The sequence below is a fragment of the Calliopsis andreniformis genome, chromosome 6 (assembly GCF_051401765.1).
Source record: "Calliopsis andreniformis isolate RMS-2024a chromosome 6, iyCalAndr_principal, whole genome shotgun sequence".
Lineage (NCBI taxonomy): Eukaryota > Metazoa > Arthropoda > Insecta > Hymenoptera > Andrenidae > Calliopsis > Calliopsis andreniformis.
Window position 1 is genome coordinate 21,128,756 of NC_135067.1, and position 27,479 is coordinate 21,156,234.

The window sequence follows — 27,479 nt, forward strand, 5'->3', positions numbered from 1 at the left end:
TTTGAGACCTTCCGAACAGCTTATCGCAGTTACCGCCTTTATCCTGTTACGTCCGAGTTTCCAATAAGGACTCTAACATTCTTGCACATTAGACGATACTGTGGTGTATATTGCTGCATGAAATTTTTATCGGTTTCGAGTAGGTGTTTGTCGCCTTGTCGAACCTTTCCTGTTGAATGTACAGAAAGGGTTTAGGAGAAAAGCATATGGTACTTGTAAACAAAAATGCTCGCTATATTCATCGAATTTTCCCAAATTCTTTATATAATTTTACATTTATTTAAATTGATTTAAATTAATTTCAACCAATACGAAAGGCCATGGAATTATAATCCAACAAAGTTGTTATTTTCCCCTACGCATGATGAGAAATATATGAATTATAATTATCGGCGAAACAGAGGACGTTAAAGAAAAGACACTGGGATGTATAACAAGCGTTGAAATCATTTCGTAAATACATTATTAATTGTGCAGTGGTATGGCAAGAGCGTAATGCACACGCATAATCAACGCGATTATTTGACCGCGGTAGCATAATAATAATATAATTCAGCTCATCGGTAGAGAGATCGTGTGTTAATACACGTTGATTTCGCAAGAGTATTTACATAAAACGACGCTAATTATTCCAGTTTAGTGTGAATTTGTAACTTTTTTAACGTATGCCTGCGATATGACATCGGACGTGATTCTGTGATAATTTCAGTGAAATACTTCTATCAGTTCTCATGAAGTTTCGATGCTCTACGTTTTCCATTTAATTCGCGCGCACGTCCCCTGAACAAGGAGGATTAATTAAAAGAAAACCGACGAAAAATTTAATTAAATAAAACGGGGACGAATTTATGATCGATCCTCCCATATGAGCTATCTCTATTTTCGAGATTGGGTGCGAATAAAATCAAGTGTGGTCAGCGCAACGAGCCAATTATTTTGACTCCGATTCTTCTCCCGAACTTCCCGCGACGCTCGTTTGCTTGCTTGTCGCTAATTACGCCCTACTAATTACTGAAACACCCCCACATATCGATATCGTAGCCACGACCCCTTAATCGAATGAATATAGATGTGTCTGTTCTGCTAATCCTGGTGCTCGCTTGGACCTCAGCCAACGCTGAATTATCCGTAAGACCAGTTTATAGGACATGTTTAAAAAAGAAATAAATCTTTGAATGATTCGATTACCTGCTTTAGATCATTTTTTCAAATGAAAATTTGTGAAATATAGTCCAGTATTACAATATTTGCGGAATTTTCTTAGTCACTGGTTTTTACGTGGAACATATAGAAAAGGATAAATTGTATTAAAAAATTAATGAAATGCGATTTTACCCCATTATTAGTAAAAAAAGTGAACAGCCTAGAAATGTACCATTGCTATGAGATCATCTGACGTATATTATTGTCTAGTCATCAGGGGCAAACAATGACATCGAGCCGTAAAAATCAGTACGCATTAGAAAGGGGCAAATGACAGCAAGCAGAAGAGTCAGACCGGCGACAAACTGGCGGCATCGATTTGACATTGATTGACGGATGTCCCCGTCATTCGTCAACGTTATTACGTTTACACGTGGTATACGCGTGTCTGAACACGCCGAGTGCCACGATCGATAAGACCTACCCTCTATGCTTCCGATTGGAAAATGCAATCAACGGCAAAAAAGTCTAAAACGGGGACGAGATGGACTTTCTGCGTAACCCGGTGCATCAATCTTTCTCTACCCCTAAAAACCAATTCAATCGAAATTGCTATCCTGAAAATTTTCGTCTACTAAGTAATATAAATACACTGGAAGCGCTTGAATGTCGGTGGAGTAATTGGAGCATTTTGTGATGAAGAATCTCCGCAGTGCGTTCAAAATTGCGTCACGTGGAGCGAAACAGCAGGTTTCGTTTATACCATGCACTATTAATTCATATGAGTTTCAATGTCACGTTTTCGCAATGAACAAATTCATTTCGCTGAACGCGGAGGCGTTTTCGTACAACGAATTATCTCGTCTTCCGCGGTTAACAGGCTAACGTAACCGGAGTATTTAATTTTTCGGGAACAATATCACATTTTCCGCTCAACATTATTACGTTTATCGTTTATTTGAGGCCCGTTGCGTGTTGCAGGTTTCCGTGCATAGAAAATTGAATCATTCGAGTAGACGAGCCCCTATTTTCGCGCAGGGTATTAATATTTTTGGCGACCTCGCGTGTACGCGAATTTCCCACAAAAGTTACCGTGATTTCATTTACTCAGACTATTTCGCAATTTCCCACGGCTTTATTTGCACCCGTACTTTATAACGCCATTTAAATGCCATATTTCGCGTGGGATTTTCGAACGGGTTATCGAAACTCCGACGCGATTAACCCTGTCGCAAGGCACGCACGTACGTGAGCGGAAATTTGATTAAATTTCCGTCGGACAGAATCAGGCCGACGGTTTTCATCGTTTATCATTACGCGTCCGCCATCGCGGTGATTTTTCGCCTCGTTGTGTTTTTTCACTTTTGACCTGCGACAACCGATAAATCCCTCGTTATTAATTCCTACTTAATGGACGCTCCATAAAAGCAAATAAAACCGATACTGGGACGTCTAATTTAATGCGTGAAATGCAGCCAGGCTTCCCATTCGTGAATTAGCAAAAAGAAAATTTATTATTATAGGTAAATCCATATTTAGAAACCCATTCGACTCTAAATAAATAGGAGTCGCTATAAAAGAGTATTGCCAAAAAATATTATTTTGTCATTCGAAAGTAATACCCTCTAAACTAAAGAAAATCCAATTCCACCATTTTAGTTCAATTTTCTATCAAAGTATAAACACTCCCTTGTCACATTGCTCCCCCTATGCTCCAGAATATCCAGTGACTACAATACGACACGGAAACAGTCACGAAGATATTCCTATTTAATTGATCAATCAAGATACAGTCATGCATTTATGCATTGGATCGCTGTATCATGCAAGAATCGAAACCATTGCTCTATTAATTGAATATTCTTTTGTGGTGAATCTTGCATACCGCCACAGATGACTGTAGGACTTCGATCTTTCGGAATTCTCCATCTAGTTTCAAGGCTGCTGCCGATGTGAGACCTGCGAACAATCTATCGAGGCATAAAATTTTATGCCATCCTGAGAGACCGATTCCCTTATAGGAAAAACCCGTGTGTTCCATTCCTCGACGTCTGTTCGCCACGAATAAGCTCCGCGAAGCTCCTGCACGAGGAACATGTAAAAATTTCGCTTTCGTGGCAGCTCCTTGTGGAAGAAGATTAGTTCTGCTGCATTGAAAAACGGAATAGGGGAGAAATAAATTAAGGGACAGTTAAAATTGGGATATAGAGCAAAAATTTGAGAATAAAATTTTCCAGGAACACTGATTATGCGGATTTAGAGTCTTATCTCGATATAAGCTCGCGATTTGGAAAGAGTTATGAGCTTAAAGGCGCTGAGCAGTCTATCTGTGCGATTAGTTTTCGCACTGATGAATTGAATTTGAAGTTTCAATGAAGAAGTGAAGTGAAAGAATAACTTTAAGTAAACGCAAGTGCACTTCTGTGCATGTATCAAAGTATCTGCATTCATTGGAAATTGAAGCATGTTTTAGCGAAGTAACTGTTATGGACTCAATCACTTGGGAAATTGTTGGTTTTGTATCTTCGCTTGTTTATTCGGCAACAGTTATTTCTGCAAAATCTACCATCTACCTCGTGAGATTCTACGCTACAATGTTTTGTGATCGAAGAATATTTCATAGCGCGTGGAAAAACTGGAAGCTTTGTATTGCTGTGCAAATGGGAAGCTTGCAAACATGGTTTCTGGTTTGCAGAATACGATAAATGTTTGTTCCAGTTAACAAAGAATAAACAAAGTCACTGCAATTTCGAGTAACAGTAATGTAAAGATATAGATTATATGACCTCGAAGCCACCTTAAACGACCTTCTTAGAGGTCATAGGTCGTTTCATAACTTGCTCTTACAAAAAATAACTTCTTATTCGGTTTTTACTTTGCATCCTAGTTATAGAGATGGAAAATACCTTTAATCCTTCTGAGTCCTATTCTATCAGTGGAAGACGACGTTGTCAATATTTCAGAACGTGAGGGTGGCACTCAACAACCAGCCAGCGTGTGCGACGTCGAATATTACGGATTGACGTCTCCAGTGAAGGGTACCGTAGTGCATCCAGAACCTCACCGATTATTCGCTATGGAGGGGCCTATAAAATGCAGGCAGCACTTCATTCCAGCGGCTAATCAGTCAGTCATCATTCGTGTAAGTCCTATATTCACTCTCTTTAATTTGTCTTATTAACTTATTACTAAGGAAAGTGTAGGAAATATGTGGAAAAACAAATAGCAATGCTATTACCGAGAAACGCCTTAAATTTGAAGAGTTTCTTCGCGCACCTGGTTCGCGATGATAGATCATGACACAGTGGTGTGTTGCTTGAACCACAGGTGGAGAGCAGTTCAAAGCAGACTCCGAACAGCTCCTGCGAAACCAAGTGCGGGGATAGCGGCTGTCACTGCGTCAGCAACAAGTCCCTCGAGAACACGGACCACCTTCTTCTTGTCTCCGAGAACGGTTACATCGTCACCTGCCTTTGTGGAAATTATCAGGCAAGCTAAACAATGAACCCTTTCTGTGTTAACACAAACGAAACTGCTTGCTTTTACATAAAAAAGAACGTTTCTATTATTTCATTCTTATTCTACTTTTTCTTGTACGTTTGTTCCATGGTTCTCCAGTTCGCATAGTTTTATATTTGTTAATTCGTAATTGTAGACCGTGCTTGTACTTTTCTACGCAGAGAAAACTGCTCTCTTGACGTGTAACAATTTCTGTTTCTTTCGTAATGGAAGCTTGTAATTATTTCCTGCGAGCTGAAATTTCCCCCTGCCACGGCATTTGACCAGATTTCATATTTTATGTCCTCTACATACGTACGTGTGAAAAAGATCGGGATAGAATTATAAATCAACCCTCAGTTAGTGATAAAAAATGCGTTAAATGGCTGGAAATGCTGATTTGTATCACTTACCGAATGTCTGACTATACACGAGGGCATACTACTTAGCGGTTCGCCTGCCCATCTGTGGGGATATACTACTTAAAAGCTGCCTGGCTTATACTGTATTAGACTACTGGGCATATGTCTGTCCTATACGAGATACTACTACGCACAATGTGACTGCTGTTTACAAAGCTATACCACTTACTCTCTGTCTGAACATATACCAGGTTCTACTACTTATCTAATATTTAAACACAATCGAACCTATACTGCTTAGTGGGCCCTATTCACACTCGAAACTATACTACCTCGAAAGCACATGTCTTTATTTTATACCCCTTCATTATGTGCTGGAATTCTCAATCCTGTAATCAAACTGCTTCAATACCTATTAAAACACTCTTCTCGATTTGTGATCAGACTTTCAGTACGTAGTAGAACCTCCAAAACGTATATCCTCATTTCGTACCTATCTCGTGCCCCTTTATTCTGTGCTCGAACGCGCAACACTGTACCTACATTTCAACAGCTATTAAGAGCGCCCTTCTCGTATCCCATCGATATCTAATGCCGAAGAACGGTTCCGTGCTCGCGAAATGATAGCGGCAAGGAAGGGAGAAGGGCGCATCGATGACCAGCGATCGTTCAACTCGAAAAACACTCAGCAAACAGCCCCCGAACGCCGTTCTCTTCTTCCCCTTTTATTTTTCGCCGCGCACGTCCGACTGCCACCGTTTCATTCGAGCTCTATTCACGGACAAGCGGCTGCGCTACTCGGCCGATTGTATTCGCCCTGGACATTGAACGCTCTCCCCTTTCTATTCAACACCTATTCCATCAACCGTCCGGGGAATTACTTCTCGAACGATTTCGCTGGCTTGTGAATAAAACAAATAACGCGCGTGCAGGAACGGCGGCAGGGGGAGGGAAACAAAGTAGGGACAAGCGGGAAGAATAATTGTTTTTTTCTCTGCTCTCGGCCAGTCGAGAGTATCTCTCTGTTGAGCAATTTACGGGTTCGCTACCAGGGGAGGAAATATGCCCCGACTCGAACGCTTCAAGTTAACTTTTCACGAATCTCGTACCGTTCAAAGTTTCACGACCGCCTTTTTGCTTTGCGGGTCGCTGAACTCTCCTTCGTTTCAGTCGCTGCTCTGTTATGGTTGCTGGAAAATGTACAAGCAGGCGCTAAAACTTGTAGAACAGGTTTCTTGCTATTTTTAATGTGCACGAGTTATACCTCGATTCTGAAGTCACTCTTTCTGTTTACTAACTAAAACGATTCTCAACTGATGGGACATGAGTTTAATGCAGAAGGTCCCCTTCTAACATCCTTGTAGTTATAATTTCACCAAAGAAAATTACGTGACACGGGGCCCTCATTTAAGAATATAAATTTTTGTTTATATCACTGTTAAGTTTTACTTGCTTCATAGCTAACGTTGATTTCGTATCTCCCACAAAGCTATAAGTAAACTCTGTAAATGTTTGTTACACTCGAAACAGAGTTCCCTTATCTTCGCTCTATCGTGCAGGACTGGCTGCCAGTTGGGATCCGTAGTTGGACACCGGTTTACATCGAGTGGTCGAGGTCCTCGAAGGCAGGCCTCAATTTCCGTGCGGCTTACGAGTTTATCAAGGACACTTACTGCGGCGATCACACAACAACGAAGCCGGAAGGCGAGGTGAACGGCGGTGACCTGGCCAGCACTGGATTAAAGCTCAATCAGTATTATCAGCAGAGATGCACGTGGATTCTGGACTCCCTCACTGATAGGCAGCTCACCATCGAAGTGAAATCTACGCAGAGCCGTAAGTTATTACGTTACTTTTTCATATTTTGACCATGAGCAATATTTTATCCATTTTCAGTTCGTTAAGCCTACAGGTTAAAAGTTGCAGAAGCTTACTGGCTACGCTATTTACAAATAATTTTTTATGTCGTTCGTTAAGTAGAATAGACGTGTGCGTGGTTAGACGCAGGAATAAAAGTCGAGCCATGCAATCGCAATCCTTTGTCAGTAATTCAACAGAGACACTTTGTAGAACTCTGTCCCTCGAACGAGTTCGGTTCGGTTCCAGCCTTAGTTGGAATTTCTATCCGCGCCATTGAGTTCGTTATGTGCACGACAGAGGCCGACGAAAGGGCGAAACAAACAGAGGCGTACAAGAAAAGAAGAAAAGACCTTCCCGCGAATGGTTTCGAAGACGAATCGAGACAGGACTCGAGATTAAAGGGACCATCCGACCTGCCAGGACAAGGGGAGCCAGTTTCGGCCGTGTCTTTAGAAGAGGACACCCCTATTCCCCTGATTTCCTCTTTCCGCCAGACGTTCCATTCGTCGTTTCCCCTCGCCATTCTCCTGCCAGACACGAGACAACGCAGCCGTGGCAAAGGTAGAACGTGTTGCGGCGGAGCAAACCCAGAAACGGCTTTCACACGTCTCTGTTTCCGTCCCAGCGGCAAGATTTTTCTTTCCCCACGCAGCCCTCTGCCACTCGCAGCGGACTTCTGAGATTGGGAGGTTAAAGGTCCTCTTGTGCTCTTGATGAACGCTATGGAAGATTTCCTGAACTAGATTTTTCCTCGTGCTTCAAATCGATTCCTTCTTGGAGGAATTTCTGGAAATTGTCGCTAAGGGAAATGTATTAAACTCTCAGCTGCGAATTTTACAATTACGTAGCCACAAAAAGTTTTATCGAACACTTGAATGATTGAAGCGAAGCGAGTCAAGGAGTTTTAGAATTTCATCGTAACCAGCGGTACCTATTTCTCTAAACTCGAACGAACAGTATTTAACCGCAACAAACAATATATCTATTCTAGACTACCTTGATGTTTTCATGGAAATAGTATACAATACGATGGCAAAAATAATACCGTACCAACATACGAGAAATTCGATTCACAATCCCCACGCACCGGGGATCAGAATTTTTTCGAGTCATTGATATTCAAACGTTTTCAACCGAAATTATTGAAAGGTTTGTAAACCACCGCGAAACGAAACCACGAAAACAATTTTTTTGTAATCGTAAATTTGGTCGGTGTATATTTTTCTGCAACTGTGCATGCTCGGACTTGTTTATATCAACAGTTGCAAAACGAATTTACAGACAAATGTCGATCAAACTGCTGATCATCACAGATATTGAAATCTTATGTCCCATTTTCGCATTTTAGGACCCTGTACCGCTTGGAATCTAACGATACATGAATACAGCAAAAATGGAGATCCAGCAGGACCAAGACTACACACATTCTGCTCGAGGGATACGCACAAAAATTTCACTCTGCCTTGGAAGACGAACACCGTGGTTGTTAGGTAAGTTTCATATTATGTTTTTCAATAAGTTGTGAATTCCATTAAGGGTTGTTTTTTATGATTCCTCAATTATAATAAATTTTGACGATAATTCAGTGGATATTTCTATGGGAACATTAAAATTAAATAAATTTCAAAGGAAATGCACAGCCTATGGAATGAAATAAACGTAAAATATTTGTGTTTGCAGATTGCAAGCCCTAGGAAGAACTGCGCCAGAGTACACAATGAAGTGGAGGAGTCAGTCAGTTATCGCAAACACTCACAAAAGTGGACCATCGCCAGCTCCGAACCATGTGCTCAGCTCCAACACCGGAAATGGACCGTGTGAAACGCTGATCCTAATCCTTGCCACGATACTACTCGCTTACGCGGCCGGTTGTTGAGTGGATGAACTTGACACATTGTGTCCACACACGTTCCTGTTCAATGAGAAACAAACTATACGAGCGAGCCTAAAGTTTCTCCTTAATTGTGTACATACGCCCTTTAGGTAACGAGCATTGATGCTCGTGTTTCCCTTGAGTCCTTCACAAATTCCTCCACATAAAAATTGAGCGATTGTTATAATAATCGAAAGTTCAAAACTTTCTCTGTATCTGTTGTGGAAGTATTCCGCAGAAAGTAATTTTTAATACTTAAAATATAATTTATTACCTCATCCTTTAGGTTCGAAGTTTCAGACTTGTTCAAACGCGAGCATCAATTACTTAAAACTAAGGAATTCCAAAAGGGTTTCACAAAAGCCTCTGAAGTATTTTTCAACTATCAAGATTTTAACACAGTATGTGTAATCGACTTTAAAAATCGATGCACGGTAGTAAAATTTGAAACTTGTAAAAGATTAATGCGGCTACAATGGCATCGATACATATAGAAACGAGTCGAATTGAATTTTGGAATTCAACGTCCTAGTCGGAGTGCATATATAAATATAAATAATCTGAGGTGAATCACTTGGTGTATACCACTCGTTTTAGTTTTTAAGAGTCTAATAGAGCATGTACATATTATACATACGTATGCATATACATAAATCAATGCACAGAGTGAAGCGTCTGTAAGGGAACATATAAATAGATCTGCAAGGTAAGAAAAACTACGACAATCTTATTTAAACAAAACATTTCTAAACAAAAAACCCTCCGTGACGCTGGTGGTTCTTAACACTTCTTTTTTTCAAGATGAAAAACACGCACATACAGTGGCAGATGTATTAGAGAATGTTCCTTCTTAGACGCATCATCCTGCGCGTACATATAAATATAGCGAATTGAATTACTAAAACTGGAAGGAAGGAAAAAAAGGAGAAAAGCGATGCACGGATTTGAAGTAGCGAGAATCACACACGTCACCACTCTCTCTCACGCAAATGCCAAAGTAAACGTGTAAGAAGTTATACGATATAGGTCCTTTTGTACATACGCGTTAGAAGATGTAGAGATTTGTACATAGTATCACGAACTACTCTGTTCAACCTATCGGGATTATTGTAAATTGTACGGTATAATTTATGATAACAAGGCGAGATTCCGTGGACGGAGACAAATTGTATTTTAACGAACGAGCTTCGGGTGCCCCTGTGGTGCTTCTCGATTAATTGTTACCGCGGTTCTTCCGGAAGTCCATCGAACTCCCACCTCCTGCAGAAACTTTGTTCCTGAAGACATGATGAATAATATCACACGAGAAATATAATTTACGAATTAAAGCACGTTTTAGTTCGATATCTTCTAGTTACTAAATAAATAATATTAATTCAAACTTCTACTCTAATTCTGAAATATTCTAAGAAAAGTCACGAGGGGAAAGAAAGAAGTGACGGTCGACTTCCGGAAACGCGATTGATTGTTAGACTAAGCCTGAAATATGAGGTAAAACGTGAATGTTTGATGTATGTAAATGAATCGAGCAACCACTGAATTGAACGACAGACGCATTCACGCGATTCTAACTAGGCCAAAAACCATCCATCGTTGTAAAAGTTTCTACAAATTTGCAGATTTTTGTAACACAATATTGACATTATTATTTGTATGTAGAATGTCGCGAGAACTGTTCTTCATTGCAGATAATAGTTTTGCAGTACTAAGATGCATTCTACAGAGAATCGTGCCATTTATTTGATGATTCTGCAGCTAACTAATATAGTTATGTTGAGAGAGACTTTAATGCCTGTTGAAGCGCGACGCGTACAATTTTATCTCGTGAAGCACGAGATTATATAAGTAATTAAATCATTACGATCCTTCGACGGCTGATATTTTTTCTTACTTTTCCGTCTTTAATTGAGGAATTGTAAATAGTATAGAATCATTTTTAGGTTTAACTTGCAGCGATTTTAATGCATTTATTTATTCTAATGAATAGAAAGACTGATACTATCTAAACTCTTATATATTTAAAGAAGGTTGGTAATGATTTGAGCAACGATTGATCAACGCGCATTGCGTTGGAAGTTAAAGATATTAAATTTGTATAATAAACGAACAGCTGGTGCAAGAGCCTCGTCGAAACAGAGATGAAAGTCACGATGTAATTGCAACGTACTAAAAGAGGTGGTCCCGCAGAAAGAAGGAACTACTAAAAAAGTGCACACTGTTTAGAAATTGTAATTACCGGTCACCGGAGCTATATTCAAGTGACTTGTGTTCTCTCATAAGCCTCGAAATTGTACGAAAAAGGAGAAACTAAATCACCAACTGTTTCCTTTTAATGTTATTACGTATTTACAGAGATTATGATATGATCTGTTCCTTAAACAAATGTACCGATTTTGCACAAAACACGTCTAACTAACGAAAAGGAAAATACATGTTACGTGTATGTACTAGTCGCGTATATCTAAGTCACAATAAATAGTCAATTGTTTCGTATAAAGTATGAATAAAATAAATTCGAAAACCATGCAAACTTATTATTTTTTATCTTGAACACTTGCTTGCATTAATGTTAATTATTCCCATAGTTCTACTCAAAATATTGTATTCCAACGATGACGTACTTTCGTATGGAACATGTGAAGTAATATCAAAGTGTTAAGTGTTTAAACTGTTGGAAATTAAGTAGACTGAGGAACCATTATAATTAAAAAAGAAAACAAGTCTATTTATTCACGTACAAGTTTTAATACAGTCTACATAGCTAGTATATTTATACATCTTATAGTCGGGATACGGAACATATACATCTAGAGATAACACGACTGCGGTCGATATTCAGATTGCATTCACTTATGCATTGCATTGCATAAGTGAATATCTTAAATAACAATTCGCTAAAATTCATATAAAGTTGGCACAGAGAAAAACAACATTTTGACTTATCTCAACAAGTAATAGTAACGAGAAGTGGATATAAGATCGAACATAATATGTATGTACAATACAGCTACGTTAAAAAAGTCATCAACATACAATATATCCATATCTATATATATAAATATAAATGTTTATAGACACAACTGGATATTGAATATCATCCGATTGAACGTGTTAGTGGAAAATAAATCTAAATCAACAATGTAACTGATATTGCACACATTTTTACGATATAACAGTTCTAACATATTTCCACTCAACATGTTTTAGGTACAATGATTAATTCTTAATTCAATGAATATTCAATGACACCAATTTGCTATAAATATCTACGAATCTCGATATATGTATAATTAGTAGATTTATTTCTTAAACTTTCCTGATACATTATCAATTTTTGTACCTAATATCAGGATAATAGACAGTTAAAAAATTACTTAACGCTTGGTAAGTTAACGATTGCTCTGTTTTTTGTTTTCTATTGCTTTTCAAACGTATGAGGTAATTGGACAACAACTACATACTTGACAACATAAAAAATAAATTTTAGTTCCAATTAGAAATGTTCAATTAGAATCTGTTACACGTGTTACTACATTTACCTCTTGTATTGTTCACACTTTATTTAAACTACATATTAAATAAAGTCTGTATGAATGTAATGAAGCAATCTTCGATGTTTGATTGATTTATAATGAGACTTATGCGCACAATTTAATAATCTGTGCGTGCTTTGATAACTATTGATATTTATTTAAGATACATCATAAAATGAAAGTCGGAAGATTGATGAATATTGCGAATAAATTCAAAAATATATTTCAAAATTTCTGAATAAACTCGTTGAAGAAGAAATAATTATATACTCAGAGAGAAATACATATTCCTTAAAATGTATTTCCATTTTACGGACTTAAAAACCTATAAGCACAACCGAGAAACAAATTTCTTAAAATATCAAATTAAATATTGAACATTTATTTTACATATCCATTTCATGGATAAAAACATCAACATTTTTAAAGCCCTGTTGAACAGGTCATAAAACCTCGATACATGCGTTTTAGATATGTCAATTTATAGAGTATCACTTTTATACAGGATCCTACTTACTCCCGTAGTTAAGTTTACAAAAAAAGTTTCACACCAACCAACTTTAAGTAACACGTATTTTCAACAATTATTATAATTCATTGTATCTACTGAATGAAACGAAAATGTTTGATATTTAGTGCCAATAATATATCGAATTTTAATAACTAAATGTTAATCAGCTCACCACATTATATATATATTTTGTAATAGAGAAACAAAACTAATATCGTTCTTGTCAAATTCAAGTGATATTACCTTATACGTATAAATCACTTTCTTTAGAATTAGGAACAAAACCGTACAAATGCTTCGTGCTACTATCATTACCTTTCCGTGTCTTTAAATGCTTGTTAAGAACACACACGAAACTTATGCATCGAATATCTGGTCAGAGTATCAAATTGAGATTCTTGTGTAATTAGAAAAAAAGAGTCTGAAATATACTTATCCTAAATTTACGTGGGAATGTGTGGTAAAACTGTTGACGCAGCATTCAAGAGGCCTATCCGCTGCGTCTGCTTTCGTTGCTCCGTCATCTGACAGAACGTATAAATTAATGAAATGTTCATTGCATTAAACAGTCTTCGAGGAGAAATAATTTACCTGATCGTGAAGCTCAGTGAGTTGTTGAGACAAACATTTCACTAAGTGTTGCGTTGACTCTAACTGAGACTGTAAGCTTCTTAACTCTATTTGTTCCCCTTCACCCTCGTCTGCTGCCAATGATTTGGCCCTTAATCTCGGGAACCAATCAAGATTCCGATCCTGTAAAAAGTACACAGAGCTTAAAAGTTAAGGCACGACTCAATTTTTTGAAGCTCTATGGACTATTACCTTCACCATAGCGTAAACATAGGACTCAGGTCCTGTAAATTCTGTAGGATCTTTTACTTTCACTAAAACAATGAAATAGAGGTAATGCCACATATTATGTTCGTGTTTAACATGTTCCTCGAAGGAAACAGTTTTGTTATCGAAGGATGATCTATTTAAACCTGTAAAAGAAGTCACACAATGATAACACATTGTTTTTAATATAAAAAATGAAGACAAATTAAATACACTTACCACATATGAAACAAGTATTCTTTAAAATCAATTCCTTTTGCTGCTTCTCTGATCTAAGGTCGGCGAATGTGTCAATGATAACACCAAAAATGAGATTCAAGACAATAATGATTACAATGAAGAAGAAGAGTAAATCGTACACAACTCTGGCAACGAATAGTGGCTCCTATAATGTGATTAGTTTAAGTACTGTAGGAATTTTACAAATTTCTTCATGTTTCATATTTGTATACTTACAGTGCTGGAAGGAGCTCTCAGAATATCACCAATACCACCGCCATTTCGTAAACCTTGATTTAGAGTTGTGACAATGCACATGACCAAGGAATCACATGCTCGTTCTTTTAATTCTCCACCAACATTGATTATATCTGCTCGGCTATCCTGTTCATTAACTATGAAATCACAAAAAGATGTTATATTAATTGATATTTAGTTAGATTTGTTGAATAATTGCTTTAAATTAAGTGCCTACAATACCTTCTCGAGCATATCGAGAGACTGTTTCTGTTGCTTCACATTTTTCATTATCAGCAATGTTACATGTGCTCGTGCTTCCCTCCATGTAAGATGCTATAATGAAATATTGTACTTAAAATCGTTGAAGCTACTATTATAATGTATAATACGAAAAAATGTACTCACACACAATATCATCATCAACGGGCACTAAGAAATCGTCCTTAAAGAACATGAAACCAATAATGGAGAACATATAAACTAGAATTAATGCCAATACAGCAGTGAGTATAATGGATCTTCCATTTCTTGTAACAGATCTTATTACATTGAGCAACGTTTCTTCGCGATACACTACATCAAAGAGCTAAAAGAATGTAGAGTTAGTATTTTGTTACATGTCATAATTTCTGGCTTTATCATGTAAATACTTACTAAAACTGAATAGAAAAATGGATGCATACAAATGCCGAGAACACAAAATATAAGATACGATAGATGATATAAAAGTTCCACGTTCGTCACTATTTGCTCTATACTCTTTGTTAGCGTGCCCTGATTACCTATAATACTTATAAGATGTACAACTTTTAACACAACCTGGAACAAAACACACGTTGAATTGTAGAGATGCTCGACTTTTCAAGCATATTTCGTAAAAATTGTTTTTAAACATTTACCGTAACAAAACCGAGTAACCATAATGTTGGTTCTGGTCCGATAGAAAAGATCAATCGTAATATTGTTGATGCTACTAACGTTCGAATACCAGATTCACGCGGTAACGTCATCACAATAATGGCAGACGAGAGCATTACCGTCCAAATGAGAGCAGATAAATGTGAACTTAATTCTACAAGCAGAAAAATAAATATTTCATATATTCCGATTCAGAATCTTCTCTACAAAAATGGAGAACTTACTAGGCACAGTGTCCACAAACGGATAGAAGAATGCTACAATAAGATTTATGAGTACCGCACAGTTGAATAAAATATTACTCCATAATGACATGTAACTGCTCATCCAAAACAGTACTGGCTGCCCCCTAAGTTTCTTCTGCCACTTCATCTCGTTGAACATATCTTCAGTCCTCTCGAAGAAATCAGAAACTTTGGACCCTTGGTCGTCCCGTTCTGTAGTGTGTAATACTTTGATCTTCGTATCCAGGGTAATAAGTTCGCAAATCTCAGGAATTGGAAATACAATCTGTTCTAATGTCCTATCGTGTCTAACAATCTGAAACAACAATGATTCCATAAAATGTATGATCATAATATCAGTATAACTATATCGTACCTCAATCTGAGCTGTATGAGTTGCATAATATTGTAACGCTTTATTAATTTTCGGGTCTGCGTTATTTTCCTCGGATGGCTTTAACATTGATGATAATTCCTTGTTGTGTTGTGCTAATTGATGACATAGGATATAAATATTATGGCCCACCTACAAAATAATTACATTAATAACAATTTGTTACTTATATTAAAGCTACTGTGGTTTAAAAATATTACTTCTTTGGGCGACACCCCGTCTTCACCATCTGTAGACGAATCATCGACGTCACCATCATCGTCTAATGATTCTTGATGGAATGCACGACATGCAACGTCCACCAATTGCTTTGGATTCATGTTGTACAAAATTCTCTCCGCGTTTTCACTATCGCCTCTACTCTCCATTATAGCTAATAGTAATTTGCTAGCGTTATTTTTCAACTCTAAAACTAAATCCATTCTAGTTTTCCCCAATGGATTAATATCATTCAAAATTAAGGCAGTTATTATGTCCAATCCATTGGACTCGTGAGTAGCAATGCAATTCTGGTTATCGTGACATGGTCCCTGACAATACTCTGTCAACGTCTCCAGAGTCTGATTGATTAATGCAACGTTATGCTCGTTGATGTAGAGTCCTAGCAATCCCAATCCACCTGTTGTCGAACCACAAATACAATCCAGGAACATGAGAGTTTCCGATACCAAATTGAAGTTAGTTTTGTTATTCTGATTGCGAAGGAAGTTCTATAAAAAACAAATATTTTTTCTGTAATAAAATTCATAGTGCTATAAATTTTAAAATCAAATTGAATACCTGTAAATCACGATTATGGTTTTCACACAATAATTGTAAAAAACGTAAAATTGGTTGCATCACTAAAACTTTTGCACTCAGCTGTGCTTCATCTCTTTCTGCACCAGTTGTTCCACTACGATGCCTTTCTAACTTCTCAGCTATCATATCCTCTAATGCACTACCAAAAGCAGCATTAGTCGATGGATCTTCTCCAGAGGCAAGAATGCGTACGTTTGCGTACGCTTGCACAGTAGACGACGCAGCCTGATTCAGTTCTTCTCTCAATTCATCAGTTATTACAATTCCATTGGGTTTCCCTGTATAAGAAAAAGTGTCAATATAACCAGCTTCGAACGCAAATATTTGGAATCTACTTTTATTATACCTGATGTACGTTTTTTTGATATCTTCTCAATTTCTTTGCTCTGCTCTTTATCTTCATGAGCTTTAGCCGCTATGTCCGATGTATTTACTGTTACAGTAGATTTGATCTCTTGTTGAGCATCTTTCATTTTGTCGTAGAAAACCTAACAGTTACAATTTTCAAATATTATGATATTATATTCTATCGAAAAGAAGCTAATGGGAATAGAGCAGGATGTACCTTGAAAAATGATTGACTCAAGTCACCGCCCATTAATTTGTTGAACACACTTTTTTGTATAATAGGATTTCCTCCTTCTAACAATGCGATGCCAAGTTCTATAGCTTCCACAAATATACTAGGAGAATGTACGCTTTTGATAACTAATTCCACTACCAAATCTGATGCACCTTCTCGATCAAGATGACTCTGTATTTCGTGCAATGTCCTGCCCGCTCGACTTAATACCTTGGCTAGAAAAAAAGTAACATATACGATATTGTTGTGTATGCTAATATTGTTAAAAACCAAATTATTTTTTAAAGATTTATTAATACCCCCTGGTCCATGCGTGACTGGAGGAGTATGAGAAACACCAATTTCCACATTCTCGGGTTTCTGTATGAAAGACTTTCCAAAATAGCGAGTTAGAAGATTGTTTCTCAGTGCATCTCCCTAAAGAAAAGGAAAAGGGGTACACATTAATGTAATAGAATAAATTTGAATTAATTGTGATGTACCAATACATCGTGCATAAAATTCAAAAAAGACTCAATCTATTTCAATAGGAATATCAGTGCTTTATTTGTGATGTATTAGAAAACTATCATTCTAGGTATTTTTCTAACAATTAAAATAGTTAAGTCGTGTATATACATTGATTGTGCATTAAGAGAAGAGATATTTGTGCGATTTATTCTGTGATAATATATCTCTTAGCCAATTTTGTATGTCATTTATATAGATGTTAGTGAAATACAGAACACACATTAATTTAATACAGAAGAGATAGTTCAGTGTTACTGTATCTTTTAGAAAATGCACAATGCTGAAGATTTGTGTGATTTGGGTATTTAGAAATTTTGAGGAAAAGTGTAATGAAATTTAGTAAACATCACGCATAAATTTTATAGATTATGCATTCAAATCTTGAATATTTCAAAATATCTATTTGGGAGCAGCAAAATCAGCTCTAAATTAAAAGCTCTACTATCATGTTCACTATCTCTAAAAAAAGTATGTAATAGTTAAAACACAAAGATTATTCAAAATACAAAATCATCTATAAATTCTACTTGCTGCTCTCATATTTAAAACAATCGACTGCTAAAAGAATATCTACTGACGTATTGGTACACCTAACTGTAATGGAAGTGTATATACATATTTAAATATATTTTCTTATTAATTCTATTACTAAACTCTATGCCCATACTGTGATTTACTTAGAAAAGTACTTCATACTATATAACATAAGACTTAAAAAATTTATATAAATTTTGATTCACGATAAATTAATATTACTAAACTTAAACATTTATTTAAATGTTAACTTTATCCTAAAGATGTAGATAAATAGATTTCCTATCGTAAATCAGAATTACTTTAAACATAAAATCACATAGCTATACTTATATTCATTGATAAAGGTAACAAGATAGTAGTAAAAAATAAACTTAAATGAATATAGTAAAATTGATCAAGCACATGCACAAGGCATTTACACAACGTACATTACACTTTGTAGTTAAGCAAATGTTATCAAATATATCGGATGATATAACAATGTTATTTCTTACAAGCAGCTACTGAAGCAAGTGTATATGCATATCTTATAAAATCATGAAATATAAATATATACTGTGGTTCAAAAAAATTAGCAGATCAATTTTGTTCAATTATCAACCAGATATCCTATGTGTATATATTTGTATAGTAATTGAAGATATATGATATTAAAACTCGCAAGAATATGTAATAAATAACGATAGAGTGATGGTGAGATAAACTCTCAGTAATATAAATCAAATTCATATTGCCAATTTATATACGTTGTGCCCACAAATTACCGTTGGTATCTACTTTTAATTTTTACCCGCTCTTGCTGAGTCATATGACGAGTCTCAGACTCATCGACAGAGCCTGTTCCAACTTGTGACTCGGTCTTCTGTTCTGTTTCTTCTTCTTCCGAGACACCTTCGCTCTTCGTTTGCAGCATGAAAACATCTTTACCTACATATCTATTCTACGAAACCTACTCACCCACTGTTATTTTAAGTCTTTTGTGTAGTGTTCGTTAAAGCTTATTCTGTTTTTCTTTCATTTTGCGTTTATCTATATTGCCAACTAAAAGAACTTTCAATTGCGTACTGATCGACTAAAGTGCCATGAACATATGGGCATTTAGCTTTTCGGCGGACATGTAAAAGTACAAGTGGGTACAGAGACACAAATCTTTTTAAATTTAGGTTCAACTAGAACTTGGAACAGTAACATATTCAATTAATATTACGAGGTGGGGTGCTAATTAACGATGATAAATCCAGATTTTCAATGTTTTAAGATTAACTGTAACTATGGAATTAAGCTTGAACTTCGTCTCCAAACATTCACACGAAATGTTACTTTATTTAGCCATAAACAGATTAACATCATTGTTAACACTATTGTAGACTCTAAAAGGGATAGAAATGATTGCATATACTATACGAACATAAGAATCTATGAATTTGTGTATTGTTAGTTGGTTACTGATGGATTTATCACCGTCAATTAATATCAAGAACATTTTCTCGGAAACAACTGAATGCCCTTTTCCATATTATTGTGATTTTTTCCGGTAAATGATTCTTGTAAATTCATGCAAAATACAACTCCATGAAACTTACTTTTTCTCCATATTCGGGATCAATAGCCATCATTTCTCTGAGAGTTCTCAGTACCTTTACACATAATTTCTCTTCCGTCTCTTCCAGTAGCTTCTCAGTATGTTTAATTAATCTAGCGAAAGAATTATAATTTTGAAGAAAATGTGGGAAAAAATAGCCTTAACTTTTATGAAAATATTTACCTTCTGATAAATCCTCCATTTTCACATCTTTTTCTAGCATCAGTCGCTGCTGGAAATAGTAATTCGGGTCGATAGAGAATATCCACTAATAAAGACAATTCTGATTGAACCAAAGGTTTCAACTGTTCTTCCAATAACGATACTATATCTTGTAGACCTTCTATTATACTTCGATCCAGACGCATCAACTAAATAAAAGAGTACAACATATTTAAAGCGTGATTATGATAAAATAAACTGAAACTACCCTACAGCTGAGCTACAAGTTATTAGCTGTATTACACTATGATTACAAAGCGATATATCAAGACGTTTTTGAGTGACTTTTACCTCGTATTTACCATCCTCCTCACAAATTAAGTCACTCTATATATTTGAAGATTATAGTAATTATAAATTGTTTACAACAGACATAATATTTGAAGTAAAAACTGATAAAATCCAAAATAATTAAGTAATCTTTATTCTTACCTGACTTTGTGTGCGTTCTATCTTTGGCTGCTTTGCTGCTTGAAGCCATTTACTTGTTTGTCTACTTAGCATTGCTGCTTTATTAAACATAGAAGCAACTTGGCTCTCCAGATCTGTTGGAATGGCTATGCCTCTACCCTTAGCTAAAACATAGGACACAGTATTAAATCACAGCAATTTTTGTATTAAGCAAATCGCTGCAATATTTGCATAGTAGTATGTACTCACTTACCTACTTCTGACAATGTTCGTATACAGTTTTCCACATTAAATCTTTGCCCAGCATTTAACCATGAACATTGTGAAACTTTAAAAGCTGCATGGAGCAATTGAACGAATATAGGTTGCTGTGTCTGTTATGAAAAACACAAATATTTCTTAGATAAATAGCAAAATTAGTAAAATTGTAAATGCTATTTACAATAATATATATTATATTATTAGACTATTACAGTATCTAGTAAGAATTATTTATCCTTCACTATAGCAATTCTTTATCTAAATCAGGCTTTCAAATACAAAGCAGCTTGTACTACAATCTCAACAATTTAAAAAGTACACATATAGTTAGATATTTTAGATATTTGTTATTATTTTTTGTGTTTAGAGTAACACTTATTAAGAAGTAATTCCAATGAGTGAACATTTTTATAGAATATTAAACCATAGATTCATGCTGTACAAATTGTAGGACAGAACATTTTAAAATAGCAGATAGATGATAGAGAAAAATATTTTACATGTGAGAGACACATAGTTAGTGCCTTAGAGAATGTAAGTAGCAAGCTTGCTTCATTCAGGACAGTAAAGTAAAGCAAGTAGAGTAGAGGAAAGTAGTTTAACATCTGATTCGAATATAAAAAACAGTATCCATTATTGTATACTACTCATTGATTCTGAATTTCAAGGCAAACATTCTCTAATACCATGTCCCACTAATCCATGTTAGTATTCCTGTGTATTTACAAGTGCTCAGAATTGACAGAGCATTTTTTAATGTGGTACTCACATAATCAGTATGAGTATTATCAGTATTCCGGTCACTCTCCTTGATGCTCCAATATAGTCTAGCCTCGTGCAGATGTTTCTATTAGTAAATCAACCCACCACCATATAGACCCAGCACCCAAGACCCAGTAAACCAATGTTGGTGAGTCAAAGAAGGCCAGGTGTTGCATGCCAAAAACACAGAACATGCCGCTGATGCAATCACCAATTACCAAGCACACATCAAAAAATATATTACTGCTATGATAACCAATTTATACACTCTGGCTTACTGTATTATAAGAAGCAAATGATGAAATTAAAATGAATAGAGAAAATATATCAATAGAAACTGAACAAAATATAATTGTGTTTCAAAGAAATAACAATATCCTCAGCTGGTTGATTAGTTGTGATATGTACTTGGTTCCTAAGTAAACTTATATTAATGTGTTTATATCATGCAAAGCAAGAAATTATCGGATAAAATAAATGACAAAGTATTTGCACAAATTCTGCACGATTAAATACATGTCAGTTATTTTACTTATACCTAGTATATGCCAACCCTATTTTAAAATATTTATGCTGCTTAGGGACGAAACTGGTTTGTTAATTATTCTTTTACAAGTACTCTTACACGGTACCATTATGCTTGTGTCTATACTAAGCCTTTTTATATTAATCCAAGACTCAAGGCATTAAAAGGGACTAATTTAACGCTGTCATGTTAGTTTTACTAATTACCTCCATATTGATGGACTTCAGTTAAGTAATGAAACACAATAAATATTTAGTTTTATATTAATTACTTTTACACTTATGTAAATGTAACAATCGTTTTAACAGGATAAAAAGCACCTTCGCTATAGATGTATGTGTTTTTATAAATAGAAAAAAATCATTTTTTATCATTTTCGTGTATATATAGATCATACTTGTGCAAAAATATAAAAGAAACACTCAATAAAGATCGGAAAATATTACCTATACACTTTCCATCGGATAGAAAACAATTATTTTTTTATATGATACATGATAAAATGTTATGTTACATGAAAATATAATTGTGTTGTGCTTTGGTTAAGATTATATAAATACATTTATTAAAAAATGATCTTTTTTTCTGTTTTTGAAGTATTGAATGTGTAAACCACTGTGCTTTATGTAGCCGAAACAAAAGTTAAGGTGCCATATTCACCACATAAATATTAATTTGAATTAAAAGATTTTTGTAATAAGCTTATACTGATTATACTACAAATGAAATAAAAGATTTGTACTTATAGTACAACATAAAATAAATTTATGATAAAATAATACAATGAATAATTACAATACCTGCACTGTGGTACTTTGATCTGAAAATGGGCTGCTAAAGAACGTCGTTATGATATTCATTAGACAACCCGTCACATAATTTTCTAAAGCAGTATCAGCATGTTCGCGATCGTGCGTTGCAGTTGCTATTATACCCATATCCACGATGAAAGACTTTTCAAACAACGACCACATATGATTTGACGTATAGATTTCTTTCATTTCAACTTCCGTGTCAATGTAACAATGATTCAAAAAGTTGATATATGCTTCTTTTACCTATTCAAAAATATACACATGTGAGTAATTTATAGTTTTGTCCAAAAAATATATATTCATATAAATTATGATACTTACTTCTGGTATACAATCTGGATGCGACACCATAGCAACAATATCGTCTAATGGTAAAAGACTATGGCATTTAATTTCAGTATTAACATTTTTACCCATCGTACAACAAGCTAAAAGTTTTACCAATTCCACATGGTACCTGCAATACATGTTATTATGAAATACATGATATGATTTATTTCATCTATATGTCTACAAAAAATACGAACTTGAGTGGACTGCTTTCATCCATCCTATGTCTTTCAGAACGCATCATTTCCACAAAATGGTTAAACGAAGCTCTATCATTGTAGAAAACCAGGACGTCTTCACCAGCTTGAACCAACTACAAAAATAGCAACTAACTGAATAATTAACAGTGTAAATGAATACACCTTATATCGATATAATACTCACTTCTTGCATCACCATTTCTTGGCACTTCCTGATGAACTGATTCTCAGCTTTTACTATCGTTTGAAGGAATTTCAGATATTGTACATGTTTCCCATGCGTTTCAATACAATGCACGAAATGTTGTATAACTTTGGCACTGACTTCGTTGCACAGAGTCGAATTGTCTTGAAAGATACTACACACTGTTTGAGCTTCGCGTATACCAGGATTTAAAAACAAATCAAGTTGTTTGTGTAATAGAACCTGATTTTGTTGATTACCCAAACAGAAGTTTTGTAAAAAATCATGTGCCAATCGCATTAACTCGTTCATTCTTACATCTTCTTTGGTATCAAATGGAACTTGCAATAAGTCTAAGACAACGGTGTGAACTCCAACATTACGGAGAAGTCTCTGTTCGTGTTTTCGTGGTTTTATTTGACCACCTATCGTCTGAATACATAATTTATTCATCCGAATTAGAATTTGCTGAATCTTTTTATATTCTTCTGCCTGATCTGAATGTAATGGTGGTCCAATATCCAAATCTATCGCAGACCCTAAAAACATAGTCATCACAGTTAGAAAAATGTATTGTTCTTTTTCTTTTTCCCCATTTTTCTTAATCTAAATTGTTGAAACCTTTTTTGTCAGTGGTAGTTAAATGAGGCGGTGCTTTGCGAGGGGTAGCCCCTTCGTCTTCATCCTCTTTATTCTTCTTTTTTTTACCACTATGTTCTTCTGCAGCTTTAGATTTATAGACCCAAAGTTCAGATTTTTCAACTGATTGCCGTAGAACATCTAAATCTGATTTTATTTGTTTGTAAGATTCAACATCACTATCAGAAACTAAGAGTTGCACCTACATGTAAAAACATGTTATATTTTATTGTTTCTTATACTACACTTCATAATTTCATGACACTACAATTGTTAAAGAACGTACTTGCTTAAATGCTTGCAAAACTTCTTGTCTCTGACTGAAATGTCTAAAAAGCAAATGCAATGCACCAGAAACTAGAGGTGGATAGTCATGCATTGCTAAGTGAAGTAAGACGCGCAAAAACGTTCTGCCTCCTTGGCCATCCAAATCCAACGCTGCACATTCCTCACTAAATTGTATAATTTATGAAACAGTTCTCTAGTGTTATCAATGAAATAGTAAATATTGTATTACCTGCTTCCAAATATACCCTCCGCTTGTGTACCTATCAATTCCAAGTCAATAGTCTTCTGACCAAGGTTTACGTCACCAGAAGCTTTTTCAGTTTCATCAAATTCTTGTTTAAAAATACTCAATAGACAAGAAATCCTATAATCCAATCGAACATCAAGAATAAATTGTAAGATTTCAATTATCTTCAGTTTTGTATCCATCACTAATGGATACTCCTTTTTCATGAGCGGTTTAGGAGTGGGTGAAGTACTTCCAGCCAACACTTGTCCAGCTGAACCCAATGTCAAACTTGTCATTACTGCTCCCATATCTCCAATACACCTCAATACTCCACCTTCAGCTGTTAAAAGTATTAATACATTACTCAAGTAAGTTCATAGATATTTTCATTAAAGCATAGCATATTATTTACAAGATGTAGAGACTAAAGAAAAATACAACAAAATCTATAGGATATCATGCTTGAAGTACAGCTACACTACGTCAACTATACGTGCATTACCTGTTGTCTTGGAATCCCCAGACTCAGCTTTAGAAGTTTTCAGAAGAAATTAGTTAGTGCACTCAAATATATTTAATATAGCTACATGTGTATTCGGTTTGGGGTACGTATTATAAAATCAAGTGTGTAAAAGGAATACTTTAAATACTATTAAATCAGGTATGACATTACTTTATGTAGATTAAAAATGAAAAATACAATTTTATCATTTGGTATTACTGTAAGTGTTACAACAAGGAAGTGAGGTATAATAATGTTTGATCGTGCAGAGTAAATGTACAATTGGGAAAATATGCTGTACAAAAACTATTGTAGTAAGGTATAATCCACGCAATATTAATTGAATGAAAACAACATACTACGTGTTAAGTGAATAAAAGAGAGCCAACTTACAATCAATCTCACCAGTTGGAATTTTTCTGTCGGCTACATCGTTCTCTGAGATGCAATCCAAGATATTGAGCAATGTTTTCGTTAATCTTAAAAGATCACTGAAGCTGTAGAACCCGAAGTAAATTAAATCCCGTGCCAACTTAACAACCTAAAAATATGGAAGTAGAGTTAAGTGCTTGACTTTCTTAAAACAAATACATTAAGTGCATTCTCTCTTACTTCAAATGTAAGCTTATTTTGCTCTTGATCTCCGAAGGACCACATTTTTGCAACGACGTTACACAAATAATCTTCCACAAACATTATAGTTCCACTAAATTTAGCACGGACAGCTTCTTTATTTTGATCTCGCACTCTGTTCGCATCGTAACTAAAATCAAGTGACAGATTGTATGAATGTTTTCAAATACATGAATTTATTTAATATAGTCCGCAACATTATATAATTTTTACGTACTCATTGATACTCATTTTGGAAGGAATTTCAGACCAAAGACGAGCATATTTTACCGGAGTCACTTGCTCTTGTGGATCTCTGTCAACGTGAAGATGCAACATAAGTCGACAAAATGATGCACGCAATTCGTATGGCACTGTTTCATCTTCCATACACCTAAATTTTTTATGAAATTAGTCTTAATGAAAAAATAATTGAAACATTAAATCAAGCAATCGCGACTTACTTAAGTATAAGACCGATATCCAAATGTGGCGATAAATTATTTAATGCCAAATACTGCCTATTCAAACACATATTACTGAAAAGATTCAATTGATGCCTATAATAGTCTAATATTGCCGCGTCTTGAATGTTGCCCATTTTTGCTCCTCTTGATAGCTCATTTAAAGACATCGACTTCTGTGTATGATATCAAACATTTAAAAAATATTAAGTGAATTCTAATATATATATAGAAATATATAATAATGCTAACCGTTCCATTGTTCCACGTAAGGAAAACCTCATATTCTTCCATAACAGTAATCTGTGGCTCACCATTCTCCTGTTTTTCGTCAAGCTCCTCTACTTCAACCTGAGTTTTCATCATTCTAAAGAGAATAACCATATATTAAAATACATACATGGAACAATGATCGCTAAAAAAGATATTTTACCTAGTCTCTATTAATATATCTTTATTTTTTTCACTCAAAACGCTTTTGCAAATCAGTTCTTGGGTTACAGCAATCGCTTTCTTATTAGAGATACAAAGGTCTGACAAATAATCTAAAAATCTGGATTCCCAATTGTGCATATTTTTTCTAACAAGACCGACAAATGTCTCAATCTCTGCTGCTGTGATATGCTTCTCTAATAATTTTCTATTGTTATGTAAAAGCGCAGTAATGGTGTCTTCTGCTAAAATATCGTACCCAATTTGCTTTTGCATGAAAGCAAAATGTTTGGCAATATATTCCTATGTCAAAAAATAAAGCAATAATATTATTGATATTGTTGATACTAATTTTTATCTTAAAAAACTAATACGATACCTGATTTTTTCTGTAGTCTTGTTGAGAAAGCCTCAATATTCGATAACACAAACGAAACATATATTTATATGGCGCATGTCTTGGATCATTCAATTCCTCTATCCTAAGAAATGGTCCCTCACCTTCAGCAGATTCTAAGAACGGAGCCTATAAATAAACTCCTTCCAGGTATACAATTTTAAAAACATAAAAAGCACAATGTGTAACAAATTATAGTACCTGAAGTATTTTAAACAATTGACCAAGTATGTATTGCTCCCGTAGTAATTTTTGTCGATCTCTTACAGCATTGGTAACGATTAACTCTAAAGCTTCAGATTTATTTTGTTCATTTTCTAATCCAGCTATAAAGTACACTATATCCTGCAGTAAACTAGTTACTGCTCGCCTTTCATTATGTGAAATTGTACCCTTTTCCAGCTTGCTACTTATCGAAGCTAACACTTTGCAAGCGTCATTCGCAAAATCAAGGTCTCGTACTTCGACTGGTGACACAGATCTTAAAGCGAAGGCTTCTTTATCCTCCTTGTTAATTGCACAGCACACCTTCAATGCAAGCACATCACAAAATGATCATTATTCTTCTTGAGAACAGTAT

General features: G+C 35.3%; 2 protein-coding genes across 7 annotated transcripts in view; one reads left to right on the top strand and one right to left on the bottom strand.

Annotated features, from left to right (window-relative positions):
* LOC143180943 (uncharacterized) overlaps positions 1–9,101 on the top strand; it is a 181,372-nt gene extending 172,271 nt beyond the window's left edge. Inside the window, exons 12-16 of the mRNA XM_076381006.1 lie at positions 4,107–4,285; positions 4,471–4,632; positions 6,563–6,839; positions 8,212–8,353; positions 8,544–9,101. Coding sequence (XP_076237121.1) covers positions 4,107–4,285; positions 4,471–4,632; positions 6,563–6,839; positions 8,212–8,353; positions 8,544–8,739 — 956 coding nt within the window. The 3' untranslated portion in view covers positions 8,740–9,101. The remainder of the gene's footprint in view (positions 1–4,106; positions 4,286–4,470; positions 4,633–6,562; positions 6,840–8,211; positions 8,354–8,543) is intronic.
* Positions 9,102–12,017: 2,916 nt separating this feature from the next.
* LOC143180330 (inositol 1,4,5-trisphosphate receptor-like) overlaps positions 12,018–27,479 on the bottom strand; it is a 32,358-nt gene continuing 16,896 nt past the window's right edge. Inside the window, exons 9-47 of one of the 6 annotated variants that reach the window (XM_076379985.1) lie at positions 27,101–27,427; positions 26,882–27,028; positions 26,504–26,805; positions 26,323–26,437; positions 26,071–26,246; positions 25,845–26,000; positions 25,607–25,742; positions 25,388–25,535; positions 24,995–25,021; positions 24,493–24,832; positions 24,262–24,427; positions 23,958–24,177; positions 23,337–23,875; positions 23,150–23,265; positions 22,944–23,079; positions 22,608–22,865; positions 21,289–21,366; positions 20,512–20,632; positions 20,280–20,422; positions 20,139–20,174; positions 19,809–19,996; positions 19,627–19,738; positions 18,834–18,941; positions 17,296–17,413; positions 16,979–17,211; positions 16,760–16,901; positions 16,393–16,691; positions 15,813–16,322; positions 15,595–15,744; positions 15,219–15,534; positions 14,976–15,148; positions 14,731–14,895; positions 14,482–14,662; positions 14,317–14,409; positions 14,074–14,231; positions 13,837–14,002; positions 13,603–13,763; positions 13,372–13,533; positions 12,018–13,304 (exon numbers count right to left, since the gene is read on the bottom strand). In XM_076379985.1, coding sequence (XP_076236100.1) covers positions 13,224–13,304; positions 13,372–13,533; positions 13,603–13,763; positions 13,837–14,002; positions 14,074–14,231; positions 14,317–14,409; positions 14,482–14,662; positions 14,731–14,895; positions 14,976–15,148; positions 15,219–15,534; positions 15,595–15,744; positions 15,813–16,322; positions 16,393–16,691; positions 16,760–16,901; positions 16,979–17,211; positions 17,296–17,413; positions 18,834–18,941; positions 19,627–19,738; positions 19,809–19,996; positions 20,139–20,174; positions 20,280–20,422; positions 20,512–20,632; positions 21,289–21,366; positions 22,608–22,865; positions 22,944–23,079; positions 23,150–23,265; positions 23,337–23,875; positions 23,958–24,177; positions 24,262–24,427; positions 24,493–24,832; positions 24,995–25,021; positions 25,388–25,535; positions 25,607–25,742; positions 25,845–26,000; positions 26,071–26,246; positions 26,323–26,437; positions 26,504–26,805; positions 26,882–27,028; positions 27,101–27,427 — 7,203 coding nt within the window. In that variant the 3' untranslated portion in view covers positions 12,018–13,223. Of the gene's footprint in view, positions 13,305–13,371; positions 13,534–13,602; positions 13,764–13,836; positions 14,003–14,073; positions 14,232–14,316; positions 14,410–14,481; positions 14,663–14,730; positions 14,896–14,975; positions 15,149–15,218; positions 15,535–15,594; positions 15,745–15,812; positions 16,323–16,392; positions 16,692–16,759; positions 16,902–16,978; positions 17,212–17,295; positions 17,414–18,833; positions 18,942–19,626; positions 19,739–19,808; positions 19,997–20,138; positions 20,175–20,279; positions 20,423–20,511; positions 20,633–21,288; positions 21,367–22,607; positions 22,866–22,943; positions 23,080–23,149; positions 23,266–23,336; positions 23,876–23,957; positions 24,178–24,261; positions 24,428–24,492; positions 24,833–24,994; positions 25,022–25,387; positions 25,536–25,606; positions 25,758–25,844; positions 26,001–26,070; positions 26,247–26,322; positions 26,438–26,503; positions 26,806–26,881; positions 27,029–27,100; positions 27,428–27,479 lie in introns of all 6 variants that reach the window. The other 5 variants (XM_076379984.1, XM_076379986.1, XM_076379988.1 and 2 more) reach the window with 5 other exon arrangements.